We start from the raw sequence: 14,149 nt of genomic DNA on the forward strand, positions 1-14,149 counted from the left end.
CAACAGTCACCGTCGCTCGAGTCCCAAGAAGGCCACAGCTCCTCCCCTCGTGTGGAAGCCAAGCTTGGTGGGCTGAACATCGTCGGCCGATTTGCCGCTTGGCGGCGACGTGGAGACGGACAACTTCACTTCCCGTGGCTCCAGAGGCGGAGCTGAAGAGCGCCGAGGCAGAACTGAAGAAGGCGAAGTTTCAGTTCTTAGGGCTCATGGCCGGACACGGGGAACGGGCACCGGCGATCATAGATTAGGTTAATTAATTATACCTCCAGAGCCGGACGAGCACCACATTTAGTTGAAGTATATCCGAAATGTGATGAAATCCGGTCGTGTTTGAACGAATTTCGTCCAATTAGTTTGAATTGTTGTTCAAATGTATGCGGACAATGTTGAATGGCCGTCTCCCGCATCCATGTCCACAGACTGACCCCTCTTTTATCGGCGGATGGATGCGGAAGAAAATTTGCGGGCCGTCGTTGTTGAGATGCCCTTAAGTCATCAATAAAGCCTGCGTTCTTATCAATTTTTTTCTTCCAAACAATCGTGACATAAAAGGAGGAATTATTAAACCAGAGGGCCAAAATCGTCAATGTCTCACGCCTCCCATTAATTTCCTCCCCCTATACCGTCCGGAACGCTGAAATTACGAAGTCCTGCCATAACTGCGCCCGATCTATCCCCCTCTCCTCCTCCTCCTCCTCCTCCCCCCCGTAGCCTCCAAAAATAACTCACGCGTACGAACGCCGCCGCAGCGAAGGCAGGGTGGAAAAATAAACGAAAAGAAAAAGGAAATAAATCCCGTGTTCTCCGATCGGAGGCGGCGACGGGCGACGGGCGACGATGAGGGCGTCGAAGCGGCCGCTCGGCGTGGTGATGGCGTGGGTGCGCCGGCAGCCGCCCAAGGTCAAGGCCTTCCTCGCCGTGGTCACCGGCATGGCCGCGCTCGTCTTCATCCGCTTCATCGTCCACGACCACGACAACCTTTTCGTCGCCGCCGAGGCCGTGCACGCGCTCGGCATCGCCGTGCTCATCTACAAGCTCACCAAGGAGAGGACCTGCGCCGGTTAGTGCCCCCGCCCCTCCCCTGCCGCTCCCGTTCACGGCCGCGCATCGATCCGTGGACGCCGCTCGTGATTTTTTTTAGGGGCCTTCTGACTGGCCGCGCGATTCGGAAACGTTTCTCCGGCGCAGTTCGTAAGAGGAAAAAGAAAATCGGCGGATTGGTGGTTTGTCCTGGTGAAATCTAGGTGGTGGCAGCCACCCAGATTGGAATTTTATTTCGATCTAGTATTTCCTTGCCTGAATTTCGCGTTTGGTAGTGGCAATTTCCTAAGATTTGATTTCTTCACTGAGCTGGAGTGATGCGTAGGCACCCTGTTGGTTTCGAATTTTGGTGTATAAGAAGAAGCTAATTACTGATCTGGTATACTATTAGAAAGTTGGAAAGTTGTGATAACAATCATGGCTGCGAGGATGCATTTGATTAAGGTGTATATGATACTATGATTTGGCTTGGTTATGCACGGAATTAGAGGGAATATGCTCAATGATTCAATGCCGATGCAAGATGGAGAAAATGTCTCCTTTTATCCGATTATGTTGTTTTACAGCTTTTGATTTTTCTAGCCTCTTCTGCTTAGAGGCCTTGGTATTGAAATTGTGTTTGCATGATCTTTTACAATGAAACTATGTAGATTTGTTTCAAGGTCCGTATGTTTACGGTCGATTTGGTGTTGGTATGCAAAGCCAACTGCTTTATCCTTTTTTCCTAGAATTATCATATGTGGCAATATCAATGTACTAGTCTACAATTTTAATTTGCATCGTACACATTTTCTTTAGTTCTATATGTGTGGTTGGTAGGTAATGTGCTGACTTCTGAGTGCATTTTGGGTCCATCTGGACTTAAATCTGTAGAAAAGGAAGTTGATTTGTAACAACCATATCCTTGTTAATGTACAAATTTTCAGTGCTATCTTCAATCCTCAACTGGCAAATAATATGTGCATACTTTTTTGGCACGTGGATGAATAAATTTACATTTGATGGTTGGTATGATTGTGATAAGCCAGCTTGGAATCATCAAAATTTTAGTTTCTGATCCCAACTTAGAAATAGTTTTTCTGTCAAAATTTCCGTAATTTTCTTCAGCCATGTGTATGTTTTATTGTGCTTTGTCTACATGGTTTGTGACCATATATTACATTTTTGTGAGTACGGTATTTGCTTTACTCAGAAAAGTTTCTCTTTTCAAACATGTAAACACGTGAGATAGGTAATATTATAATGTATAAACCTGCTAGCATTTATAATCACTCTTATGATTTATGTGTTTCTTTGTGGTGTTACTTGCGCTCTCTGTTTTACTAAGTATCTGATGACTTCTCTCTCTTAAATCTTGCAGGACTATCCCTTAAGACTCAGGATTTAACTGCATTGTTTCTAGCTGTTAGACTATACTGCAGCTTTGTCATGGAATATGACATCCATACAGTGTTGGATACTGCTACACTTGTGGCTACACTTTTTGTTATTTACATGATTCGGTTCAAACTTAGGTCAACTTATATGGTGGACAAGGACAACTTTGCATTGTACTATGTGGTAAGAATACACAAACTCCTTTACCTAATTTTGTAAATTTGGGTTTTCATAAGCTGGGGCTGTGATGTTCACACTTTTGTTGCAGCTTGATAAATAAGCTAAAAATTGACTTACCAATGCTCAGCTAATTAGTTGCTTACTTCTCTGCATATTCAATTTGCTATTTATATTCTTTCCGTGGCTTCCTTGCATGAAAGATAGAACTATTCCAACTTGTGCTCTGCATCACTCCTTTTTTTTGTTTTACTGGGTCTGCTGCCTTTCTTATCTGTAAGCTTTGCGCTCAGTTAGAAAATCATAGTGCTATACAGGCACCTTCATCTTTAACATAGTGTGATAATCTTGCCCGATCTATCTGCATATCTTCTGGTAAAATGTTTTAAGATAATTAATGGGCTCTCACCCTGGATGACTTGTGGTGGTAAAATCTTATTGGTTAATGGGTAGTAGGAGTAGAAGTGTTAAGAAAACCATGTATAACTAACTTAAAGCGCTGAAACAACTACCAGATTGTTTTGCTTATTCAGTTGCAAATCTCTTCCTCTTAACTTGTAATACATGCGGACTTAATTTTTTTCCCATTTATTTTACGTTATTTGTAGGTGATACCTTGTGCTGTGTTGGCACTAGTTGTTCATCCTTCAACGTCTCACAACATCGCAAACCGGTTTAGCTGGGCGTTCTGTGTTTACCTGGAAGCTGTCTCAGTGCTGCCGCAACTGCGTTTGATGCAAAATACCAAGGTAAACTATAAAAATGCAATTCCTTACTCGAGGTGAAGTTTGCTGACAAACCATCTTGTGCAGATTGTGGAACCGTTCACAGCTCACTATGTGTTTGCGCTGGGGGTTGCGAGGTTTCTTAGCTGTGCCCACTGGGTTCTCCAGGTTTGTCTTCTGAAAAGATTCCCCGAGCCTATTTTATGCAGTACATATGAGTCATGTTTGTTGCTCATCTCGTAAGTGTGATTTGCATGGTGGCATTCTGTCTTCATTTCATTTTTGTTGCTGTCAACTGTGTCTTTACACCGTTGTCTGTGATGAGTTATTATGTGTTTTATTTTGACTTGTTTAGATTGCTTACCACATGCGTCACGTGGTATGAGTTATTATGTCTTAGTTTCCTCAATGTGTGTATTTTGGGGGGCATCATTATTCACTGGACATGTTCCATCATTCTTGTTCACCTTGCAAGAAGTGCAATTTGTATGGTTAATAACATGCCAGGAAAAATTCTATTTACGGCTATACATGTGCATTTGCAAGTTTTCTTGTCGGCGAGTTTCCGAAAACAGAACCCTCATTGACGCTTGTGTGAATTGTGTAGGTTCTGGACTCCCGTGGGCGTCTGTTGACTGCGCTGGGCTACGGGCTGTGGCCATCCATGGTTCTCCTGTCAGAAATCGTGCAGACCTTCATCCTCGCGGATTTCTGCTACTACTATGTGAAGAGGTAAGTTCACCATCTATCCACTATGCACATATGTCAGAATCTGACCCTGAAGCACATTGCTTAATACGGTGGGCGTTTGTGGCGGTGCAGCCTGGTCGGCGGGCAGCTGGTGCTACGGCTACCCTCCGGGGTGGTGTAGGAGGATGTCTGCGACGGGAGAAACGACTCGTCGGGTCACCCATCAGAGGAGGATATTTTCAGTTACAGCTTACAAGTATTAGTGAGAGAAAATTGCAGCAGCAGACATAGGTTTGTCGGTGTGTGTGTGTGAGAGAGACTGGTAACAGCAGCGTATGTGTATGACCTAACTTGAGAGTTAATTTTAGCTTCCGTATGCTTGTTTGTCGCCTCTATTCTGGAAAAGAAAGGGGGAAGCCGATGATAGTTACTATGACGTGATTGATGGTAATTCCCTCGTTTCTTGGAACCTGTGGAAATTATGATGAGAGGAAGAAAGACCATATAGTAAGTATCATAGCCTGGTGAAGTGATGCGCGGGCCGTTGCATCACGCCTTGTGGCCTGCGTCTCACACCGGCCCCGTGTGTGTGCAAGCAAAATCCTCGGGTCTCTGTTGACTGAACCGGCCAAGCGCCGCAGGTGGTGCAGAAATTTGATCGGGGCCAAACCATGCAGCAGTTGGCCATCTTTGCCCGGATAGGAGTGCCCTGTTCGTGCTGGACTACAGAACAAGAGAAAAGGACCAAGCGGAAAGATAGGGACGGACCCTGGCTGGCCGTTTTGTCTCTGTCAGGAAAGTTACGCCGGTTTCAGAAAGCACCGACTGCATGTGACCTCGGTGACACGTGTGCCCGTGGATCCATATTTAGAAATAGCAAGCAGTAACTGAAACCGTCGACGTCATGTGAGAGCCATGGATCCATGTTTGAAAGAAATATAACATTCTAAGAGTATTTAACAAAAAACTAGCACATTTCAGAGTGCATTTAGCGGGAGAAATGTTCCATTTGACTATGAAGGCGTATATGACGACTTTGTCAATCTCAAGACAACGTGCCGCTTAGTCTCTCAAAGGTGCTCATAGGGTTGAGATATGAGTGCATGCATTCATACGGGCGAGTGCATAAGGGTATGTGTCTATACCGTGTTATTAAAGAAAAAAAAAAGCACTCAAGTATCTCCAATGACACGCATGGGCTAGCTCCCCATTTCCCAAATGACGAGTGCGTGCAAAGCGCAACAAATATCTCATAATATCTAGCCGACAGGTGGGGCCCAGCCCACAGTTTTCCACCTAAAACAAAATCGTCATATTCTTCTCAAAAGAAGATGTTTTATTATAGTAGTAGTCCAAAATACTTCGCTGTCGTGCTCTGCAGAAAAATTCAAGAGAAATCCAACCCCAACCAAAACCCAAGCCAAGCCGAAACCCAAACCGAAACTGAAGCCGGAGTGGGTCGAACCAGCAGCAGCTACAACACGTAGCAGTAGCAGCAGCAGATGGATCCATTTTCCATTCCCATCCACGGCGCCACGGCACCGCACGCCCTCCCCTCCCCCGGCCCAATAAGAGCCCCGCCGCCCACCCGACAGACCGATCGAACCATCCTCCCCCCCACCCCACCCCCATTCCCCTCCCCTCCCCTCCCCCGTGCTCCTCTCCCCTCCCCCCAAATCGCCACCGCGCCGCAGCGCACGCCTTCCACCGCCGGCGAGGAGGGAGGCGCCGTCGGAGGCCGCGGCGGACGGGAGGGGGGGCGGTGAAGATGAGCGACACGTTCTGCCCGGACTGCAAGAAGCACACGGAGGTGGCCTTCGACCACTCGGCGGGGGACACGGTGTGCACCGAGTGCGGCCTCGTCCTCGAGGCGCACTCCGTCGACGAGACCTCCGAGTGGCGCACCTTCGCCAACGAGTCCAACGACAACGACCCCGTCCGCGTCGGCGGGCCCTCCAACCCGCTCCTCACCGACGGCGGCCTCTCCACCGTCATCGCCAAGCCCAACGGCGCCCACGGCGACTTCCTCTCCTCCTCCCTCGGCCGCTGGCAGAACCGCGGCTCCAACCCCGACCGCTCCCTCATCCTCGCCTTCCGCACCATCGCAAACATGGCCGACAGGTCCCCTTCCTCCTCTGCCCCCATTCCCATGCCGTCTTATATGTGTGGTCGATCCGATCCAATTGCGCCTCGATTTGCCTCAGATTTCATTTACTAGTACTACTGGTTAGCAGCGGGATCAATCCATCGCTCGCCCGTGCCCCGGCCCCTGTCCTGATTTGATTTGATTTGATTGATGGCCGGATTTAGGAACCCACGAGTGATAGATTTATCTCTGCTGGCTCGCCTCAGTCGGTTTTGTTTGTAGATTCGGAACGTGTGATTGCGCCGTGGAGGGGGTTTGTTAGGGCTTGTGCTTTATCCTGTAGTAAGTATGGGTACCGATCTTATGGGTAGGTGGTGCGTGCCTTTCACATGGATCTGGAAGAGGGAGGTTCTACTCAAGAAATATCTAGAATTTTGGGTTGATACAATGGATCTCATTACATACTTGTAAAATCCTACTAGTAGATATTTCTTTTTGTGAGTATAATAGGTTTGGTACAGACATGTCAGGCTCGTCGCGCCCTCGAATGATAGTGTTACCATTTAACACCTGGTTTCTTGAAGCATGCATAATATTAGCCACATAGGTGCCTAAGCAAGTAGCAACAGCAAGCTGGTGTCTACAACATGGCAAACTTGAATCATTGATTGATGAACTGCCGAGGATCCTTTTCTTGACAAGGCATTTGCGATTGTGATAGTTTCCTCTTCTACCAGTATATCTGAAATGGGAAGTTGTCACCACATAAGTAGTTTATGTGGGTCTTTTTGTTTCTAACATTTGGATTTTGACCATACATTCACATCTCTTGTGCAGGTTGGGTCTTGTGGCTACTATTAAGGTAAGAAATCTGATGTCTTTTTGTCCATTATTATGTTGACAGCTGGAAACCGAAAATACTTATTACTACAGTTATACTTGCATGCGAGAACTGATGAATGAATTAAATGCATCTAGCTTGGTATGCCATCAATTCAGACACCCAGGGTTGTCCTGAAAATACTGAAAGCTCAGGTCTTTATGCTCGCATTGAATGAATGTTTAAAGTTTATCAGATTGTTTCTAGAGCAATTTACAAACTTTTATTTGTCCTAAACATAGTTTATCAGATTATTTCTAGAGCAATTTACAAACTTATATTTATCCTAAACATATATGCTAAAAGAGCAGCGGTCCATGTTTCGTAGTGTAGCAAGGTCTGTTTTATTGTAAGAAAAATTAGCACTTTAGCAGTATGCTGAATACATGGTGTGTTGCACAACACTTGTCCATGTACTCATTGTCAAGGTTCATTGCTGCTTCCTTGGGGTTATTTTCAAGATTTTCCCTATACAGTAACATCGTACTGGTTTGTTGCCACTGTATACTGAGTATATTTTATTATTTTTGTGTTGCCTTCCTGAAGGACCGGGCCAATGAAATCTATAAGAAGGTGGAAGATCTCAAGTCTATCAGGGGAAGAAATCAAGATGCTATATTAGCTGCTTGTCTGTATATTGCTTGTAGACAAGAAGATCGTCCTAGGACTGTAAAAGGTACATGATGTTCCAGCAAATTTCTAGTTTTGTAGACATTAGAACCCGTCAGAATTCATGATATGATGCCATTCTTTGTTGTATTTGCTTTTTGCAGAAATTTGCTCAGTTGCCAATGGAGCAACAAAGAAAGAGATTGGTCGAGCAAAAGAGTTCATAGTGAAACAACTGGAAGTTGAAATGGGCCAATCTATGGAGATGGGAACCATCCATGCTGGAGATTTCCTGGTTTGTTGCTACTTATATTAGCATATATAAACTTGCAATCGGAAGTTGATTACTTATAAGCTTGGAAATCTGCAGAGGCGTTTCTGTTCAACTCTTGGGATGAACAATACTGCTGTTAAAGCAGCTCAGGAGGCAGTTCAGCGCTCAGAGGAGCTTGATATAAGGTTAGGCCTTTTTCCACCTTGTACACAGGAGATTGACTGGTCCTATGATCCTATCATGTTCCCACCTTGATTTAAATGAGACATGAAAGTTTTTCTAGTTAACCTCAACATTAGTCCCAGGTCTACTTTTGACCTTGGAAGTCTCAATCACTGGCATCTATTCCCTCTGGTCCTAAATATAAGTCTTTTTAGAGATTTCACTATAGACTACATTTGGATGTATATAGATGCCTTTTAGAGTATAGGTTCACTCATTTTGCTCCTTATGTTGTCTATAGTGGAATCTCTTAAAAGACTTATATTTAGGAACGGAGGGAGTAGATTCATGCTTGAGGTGGTTCCATGCAGGGTGACGTAAGGAGTCATAGACTATTAGAATAAAGAATATAACTAGTCTTAAGTTAATTACAAATGTGGCTAATGTGTACCCTTTGTAGCATGCTTTGGTAGATGCGATGTATGTAACTAATATTAATAGTCATAGTATTTGACTCTTTAGACATGAACCTGCTTTTGCATGTCAATTTCCTAGTGCACACTTGTTGACCTAGAAAGATATGTTTACACTTCATTCCAATCTGCCGTGCAGGAGGAGTCCTATTTCAATAGCGGCTGCTGTCATTTATATGATAACCCAGCTTTCAGAGGACAAAAAGCCGCTTAAAGGTTTGAACGCTGACCCTTCCCGTCATTTACTTTCTCCTTGTGCCTGTCACTGTCGCCGAGGTAACATTTAACTCTCGGATGCTTGCACTTTGCAGATATCTCCTTGGCCACCGGAGTGGCAGAAGGCACCATCAGGAATTCGTACAAGGACTTGCACCCCTACGCCGCGAGGCTCATCCCGAACTCGTACGCCAAGGAGGAAGACCTGAAGAACCTGTGCACACCATAGGAGCCGAGTGGCAGCCATTTCTTCCTTTCTCTCGCTCTTTTTCTTGTTACATAACTTTTGAAAATTAGATTTGTCGGAGGGGAGTTTCGTTGTTGCGAGTGCTTCACCAGGCCCATGTATATCCCCCGCCTAATTTTATGTGCATGGACCTGTCGGATTCGGGACGAAGCTAAGTTATAAGATCTGGCTTTCCTTTCTGGTAAACTGATGCAGAGGATGGTTTCAATCTGTGTACTATTGTACATTGCATTGTATTGCAGTGCCAGGGGACTTGGATCATGATACGGCAGCGAAGTCTAAGTGATCATTCTGTGGGGTTCTAGCAAAATGTCCATACTATCCTGGATTTGCACTACTGCAATATTTGGGTTATACACGACCGATGTGGTCATTTTCTAACTCCCTGAGCTGGGGGAGCTTATATAGCAGAGACACCGAGCTGATCAAAGATGGTAAGAAACTATGGTCAGGCAGGTCGCTTAAAGATCGGCCGAGCTGGCACAGGAGGAAGATCGATGTCTGCTCTCTCGGCATTGCCTGCCGGAAAGCTTTTCTAATGGCTTTGGCGGTGACCGGCGCATAGATGATTGCCTGGTTTCCGGCTGCAACTTGGTCGGAGATTGTACGATCCGAAACGAAGAGTTGAAACCCTTGTTTGAGATCAGACAAGTAGTCCAAGCGTGCAGTGCAGCTGGTAAATTATAAAGCATCTAATCAAGAAACTATTGGAGAATCCACCCCTCATAGTTGATCGTGTGCTCCATCATACGTAGGCTCATTTCCATAATATCTACTTACTCTGTTTTCTCCGAGGGCACTTCCTCTTCCCCCGTCGCGGCTTCCTCTGGACTGCATGGGGAGAGGTTCTTGCACTCTGGCGGTGATGCTTGTACGCCGGCGGTTGCGGACTGTAAGCTACAGGGCTGTATCTGTATGTCGGCGATTCTGGAGTAAGTACCGGTTGAAATTCCGGCGGTACTGGACTGTACACCGGCGAACATGGACTGTATGCCGGCCAATATGGGTGGTATACCGGCGACGTTGGGTTGTATACCGGCGATACTGGATCGCATACCGGCGACACGGGTTTGGGAACATAATACACGGGAGCATAACCCGTATGCTCGTTCATCACCTCGTTTTCAGGTTCTCTTTTGGTGGTGGCGCGCTCCTGGAACGGGGCGGGGGACGGGATCGCCGCCGCGGCGCCGTTGCCGGGGTCGACGACGTGCCCCGCGAAGAGCACGGCGTGCGACGCCTCCTCCACTATGAAGTAGGCGAACGGGTGATCGGCCACGAAATCCACCTGTCGTTGCAAGATAGGAGGGGCTGCTGACGGATTCCAGAAACATGACATGGTGACGGCGGCGGCTTTGGTTCCTTCCTCGTTCACCTGGATGACGGCCTTCTGGAAGACGTCCTGCACGAGGAACGGCAAGCCGGAGCCGGAGCCGTCCTGCTCTTGCAGCATCTCGGAGAGGTCCGCATCCTGGGTGAAGGGCAGCCGGAGCCCCAGGTCGTTGAGGACGCCGACGAGGTTGCTCTGGAAGGAGAGCTCAAACTTGGGCACCCAGAACTCGCCGACCGAGACCGTCCTCTTCGGCAGGTGCTCGCGCAGGAATCCTGCCGGGGACGCCGACGTGATCTTGTCCAGCAGGCTCGCCAGGCCGTCGCGCGCGTCCGGGAGGAAGATGCACATGGACATGCCGTGGTTCTGACTACGAGGGTACCATGAACTTCTCTTGTAGTGCAGCTGGAGCACCTTGAACCCGTCGTGCTCGGCGATGAAGTGACGGTCGTAGTTGGACATGAAGGGGACGTCGACGGCGGTGCCGTCGAGCCGGTAGAAGGGCCTGTTCTTGGTCGAGCTCTCGTAGAACGGCAGGTCCCACTTGCCCCTGAAGTAGATGGCGTTGGCCAGCACCAGGTCCGTGCCCCGGTGCACGGCTCCCGGAGGGACGGCGGACTGGATGAGGTTCCCCGTGGCCGCTGCGGCCCACGCGTCGATCTGCTGCACCGCTTGCTCTGGGTCGTTGCGGAAGTCGACGGACCTGGCCTCGGCATTGTACCTGCCGACGACGGCGTCGCGGAAGGCCGGCTTCAGCGGCCCATCGCAAACGAAAAAAAGGGAAGAAACGCTCCGTCTTTTATTATTAAAAAAAGAGGTAAAGATAAAGAATTTAATTTTTGTGCACAACTATTCAAGCATGCAACTGCCAAATGAAGAAACTATTCGTCCTAGTTCATCGTGTGCTTCATATCAATAATATCTACTACTATGTTTTCTCCGCGGGCTGCTCATCTTCTCCCGTCGCTCACTTCGATAATATCTACTTTCTTCTCTTCTGTTCTCGCTTCTGTCAACTCGTCTACTCCCGTCCCGTCTATGCTCCCTGCTGGAGCTGTGGCCGTGGGAAGAATGCGGCTGCTCATCCCTCCGCCTCGAATGCTGGCCATGTCGTGATAGTTATCTCTGTGGTACGTCATGAAGGGGACGTCGGACGGCGGTGCCGTCGAGCCGGTAGAAGGGCCTGTTCTTGGTCGAGCTCTTGTAGAACGGCACGTCCCACTTGCCCCTGAAGTAGATGGCGTTGGCCAGCACGAGGTCGGTGCCCCGGTGTACGGCTCCCAGAGGGACGGCGGAGCCGATGAGGTTCCTCGTGGCCGCCGCGGCCCACGCGTTGATCTGCGCCGTCGCTTGCGCCGGGTCGTTGTGGAAGTCGACGGAGCTGACCTCGGCCTTGCACTTGCCGACGACGGCGTCACGGAAGGCCGGCTTCAGCGGCCGCGTCAGGTCGCTCCAGACGCCGCACGCGAACGCCACGCTCGGCCCGCCGCCGTCGGGATTCGACGATCCGTCCAGGAGACGCGCCACCGAGTCCTCTAGCTCGAGGCGGGACCGCGCGCCTAGGACGCCGAGGATCTCCTCCAGGGTCTTCCCACCGGCGCCGGCGGCCAGGAGCGCCAGGACGGCGTAGATGGAGATCGGCGAGAAGACCAGGTTGCGGTCTCTGTTGGCGTCCGCGAGTCGCTTGATGAGGCGGGCGGCGAGATCGGCCATGCCGGCGGACACATGCGCCTCCATTGTGTCAATCTAGGGATCAATCGGTCGGCCTGATATTTATGGGGGGCACGTAAGTCGGTCGTGATCATGGAGTCCCGATCCAGCAGTAACCCGATCTGCCAGGCGTGCGGGCGTGCGACTTGCTGTGATTTGACTGCTCCCCGTGACCATTGGCGGTTGCTGTTTTTTTCTTCTGGAATTGAAGGAAATAAAAGAATATACTGTATTAATCTACTACCTATTATCACTATAAAAAGAAAAGAGAATCAGATCCAAACAATCACATCTATTCATCGTCAAAATTTAATGACTCTTAATTCTTCTGTGTTTAACGTTACCAACCATGGGTTAAGCCACGATCGGTCGATGGCTAATCTGCCTCGCAATAAAAAAGAGAGAAAACCGTCCGCACGACCTCCTCCTTCTCGAGGGATTGGATGATTTGCCTACTTTACAAAGGATTGAATAATTTATCCTGTGATTGTCTTAATAACAGTGGCCCCGGGCCCCATCCGGTAGCCTTTCACCGGGGCAAATGATCTTATGAGAAGTAAAATGGGGCAAAAGATCCAATTTCTCACTCCTTCTCCTCCCGCACGACCTCCTCCTCCTCCCGCGCCGTTCGCCTCCCGCAGCCGTGCCCTTCGCAGCAGCCTCGCGCCGAGCCACAGGAAGCCGCGCCCGTCACCGCCGCCTCGCGCCGCCGGAGCCACGGGAAGCCGCCGCGGGTCGCCGGGAGCCTCCCCAGCCGCGGGAGCCCGCCCCCGCCGCGGGTCGCGCGCCGCGGGAGCCGCCCGCCGCAGGTCGCCGCCCCGCCGGCGCGCCGTTCGCCGCCGCCATTCACCGCCCGTCGCGCCCCGCGGGAGCCGCTGCAGGTCGCCGTCGCGCCGTTCGCCGCCCGCCGCCCATACAAGATCCAGGCATCCAACCCTTTCTCCACGAACCCACTCCAGATTGCTCCATTCATTCCGTAAGAAGGAGAAAAAATCGCCACTGATCGTCCCTTCCTTCTGGTTCAGCCGTCACCAGGTGTGTCTTAAGGGAGGATCGGACACGCGTGTGCCAGGGAGGATGCTGCCACCACGCTCTTCGAAGATGTGCGGAGTCGTCGTGTCTGTACGGTTGGCACCTCTACCACCGTCGCTGCCTTCGAGGAGGATTCGTGCCTGCATCTTAATGTTCGCCAAGCCCATTACATCGCTGGTTCAGGACACACAACAAAACAAATCTGAACCTCAGCGACATATTTGCTGGTAAAGTCCTCTCCCTCTTATATCTCGGTAGGATGCATTCTTTAACGATTTATTTGCTGGGGTTTGTTAAGAAATTCCAAAGATTTCAGAATCTGTTTGGTTATGTCATTCAATATCCCTGGGTGAACAAACTTGTGACTTTGGTTGTTGGTAGCTTAATTATTTGGTCTTCTATCTAATAGACAGATGTCGAGTATAAAATTTGAATCCAACTCTGATTGATAAGACTTGATTTTTTTAATCCTGCTGATGAATGGCCTACTATTTCAACCTCTGATATATTGCTGAATTTATAACCTGTCAGATCAGGGTAGTTACAACCTATGAAATCTTCCTGAACGTTTGAACCTATGGGATTGGGGTAGCCAATTTTGTATCGTTGATACGATGGCTACATAAACAATTCAGCAAGCTACATCTGCTTCATTGGGTTGATGCTTCATGCATGCTCAGCAAGTTTCCTTTCCCTTGAGTCGTCTTGCCTCGGGTCGGTTTGTTCTTGCGCAGACAGATGTGTAGACCACATCTTGTAGATGGCTGATATGGATTATGCTCCACCCCTCCATGACTTCACTCGAGTTAATTCCCCGTGATGCGACTGACACAAAACTATCCTTGGTATCCACAAAGATCACTCTGGGTGATGGCCTTCCTAATATTTAGTTATTTTCATTTTTCTGATGCTTATGGCTATAAGTTAACTCCAAATAAGTTTTTTTTAAATATGGCACAAAATTGAAAATTCTGATTACATCATGGTGATATTTTTTCTTGTAGGGAGAGAAGGAGGATAAAAAGTGTTGGTCCTCTTCACAGGATAGGTACAGACTTGGCTAAGCGATTACTGCTGCTGCGGTTCATCTACAATGATTTTGGACATTGATTCTTGTTTT

General features: G+C 48.5%; 3 protein-coding genes across 3 annotated transcripts; 2 read left to right on the forward strand and 1 right to left on the reverse strand.

Moving 5' to 3' along the window:
• The first annotated feature begins 660 nt into the window (after positions 1-660).
• LOC125510124 (ER lumen protein-retaining receptor erd-2.2-like) lies at positions 661-4,386 on the forward strand. Its single transcript, XM_048675215.1, has 6 exons — positions 661-1,060; positions 2,402-2,601; positions 3,204-3,344; positions 3,408-3,488; positions 3,928-4,052; positions 4,143-4,386. Exons 1-6 carry the CDS (start codon positions 838-840, stop codon positions 4,189-4,191), a joined length of 819 nt encoding a protein of 272 aa, XP_048531172.1. The 5' UTR covers positions 661-837; the 3' UTR covers positions 4,192-4,386.
• A 1,230-nt stretch (positions 4,387-5,616) lies between these two features.
• LOC125510125 (transcription initiation factor IIB) lies at positions 5,617-9,143 on the forward strand. Its single transcript, XM_048675216.1, has 7 exons — positions 5,617-6,131; positions 6,934-6,958; positions 7,523-7,652; positions 7,750-7,880; positions 7,956-8,044; positions 8,634-8,710; positions 8,806-9,143. The coding sequence occupies exons 1-7, from the start codon at positions 5,779-5,781 to the stop codon at positions 8,937-8,939; spliced, it is 939 nt and encodes a 312-aa protein (XP_048531173.1). The 5' UTR covers positions 5,617-5,778; the 3' UTR covers positions 8,940-9,143.
• Positions 9,144-9,308: 165 nt separating this feature from the next.
• LOC125507237 (putative serpin-Z8) lies at positions 9,309-12,018 on the reverse strand. Its single transcript, XM_048671884.1, has 4 exons — positions 11,687-12,018; positions 9,973-11,008; positions 9,738-9,868; positions 9,309-9,630 (listed from the first exon to the last, which is right to left on the reverse strand). Exons 1-4 carry the CDS (start codon positions 11,998-12,000, stop codon positions 9,309-9,311), a joined length of 1,803 nt encoding a protein of 600 aa, XP_048527841.1. The 5' UTR covers positions 12,001-12,018.
• Between the last annotated feature and the right edge of the window lie 2,131 nt (positions 12,019-14,149).

The sequence above is a fragment of the Triticum urartu genome, chromosome 5, assembly GCF_003073215.2.
Source record: "Triticum urartu cultivar G1812 chromosome 5, Tu2.1, whole genome shotgun sequence".
NCBI classification, from domain to species: domain Eukaryota; kingdom Viridiplantae; phylum Streptophyta; class Magnoliopsida; order Poales; family Poaceae; genus Triticum; species Triticum urartu.

What these genes read in the sequence shown, in the direction of transcription:
- LOC125510125 (XM_048675216.1), top strand. Translation starts at nt 5,779, where the DNA reads ATGAGCGACACGTTCTGCCCGGACTGCAAGAAGCACACGGAGGTGGCC. An exon ending in ATCGCAAACATGGCCGACAG is followed by an intron (nt 6,132 to 6,933) that starts GTCCCCTTCCTC and finishes TCTCTTGTGCAG; the next exon opens with GTTGGGTCTTGTGGCTACTA. An exon ending in TCAGAGGAGCTTGATATAAG is followed by an intron (nt 8,045 to 8,633) that starts GTTAGGCCTTTT and finishes TCTGCCGTGCAG; the next exon opens with GAGGAGTCCTATTTCAATAG.
- LOC125510124 (XM_048675215.1), top strand. Translation starts at nt 838, where the DNA reads ATGAGGGCGTCGAAGCGGCCGCTCGGCGTGGTGATGGCGTGGGTGCGC. An exon ending in GTGCCCACTGGGTTCTCCAG is followed by an intron (nt 3,489 to 3,927) that starts GTTTGTCTTCTG and finishes TGAATTGTGTAG; the next exon opens with GTTCTGGACTCCCGTGGGCG. An exon ending in TGCTACTACTATGTGAAGAG is followed by an intron (nt 4,053 to 4,142) that starts GTAAGTTCACCA and finishes GTGGCGGTGCAG; the next exon opens with CCTGGTCGGCGGGCAGCTGG.
- LOC125507237 (XM_048671884.1), bottom strand. Translation starts at nt 12,000, where the DNA reads ATGGCCGATCTCGCCGCCCGCCTCATCAAGCGACTCGCGGACGCCAAC. An exon ending in CGTGACGCCGTCGTCGGCAA is followed by an intron (nt 11,009 to 11,686) that starts GTGCAAGGCCGA and finishes CGTCGTCGGCAG; the next exon opens with GTACAATGCCGAGGCCAGGT. An exon ending in TATACAACCCAACGTCGCCG is followed by an intron (nt 9,869 to 9,972) that starts GTATACCACCCA and finishes GCCGACATACAG; the next exon opens with ATACAGCCCTGTAGCTTACA.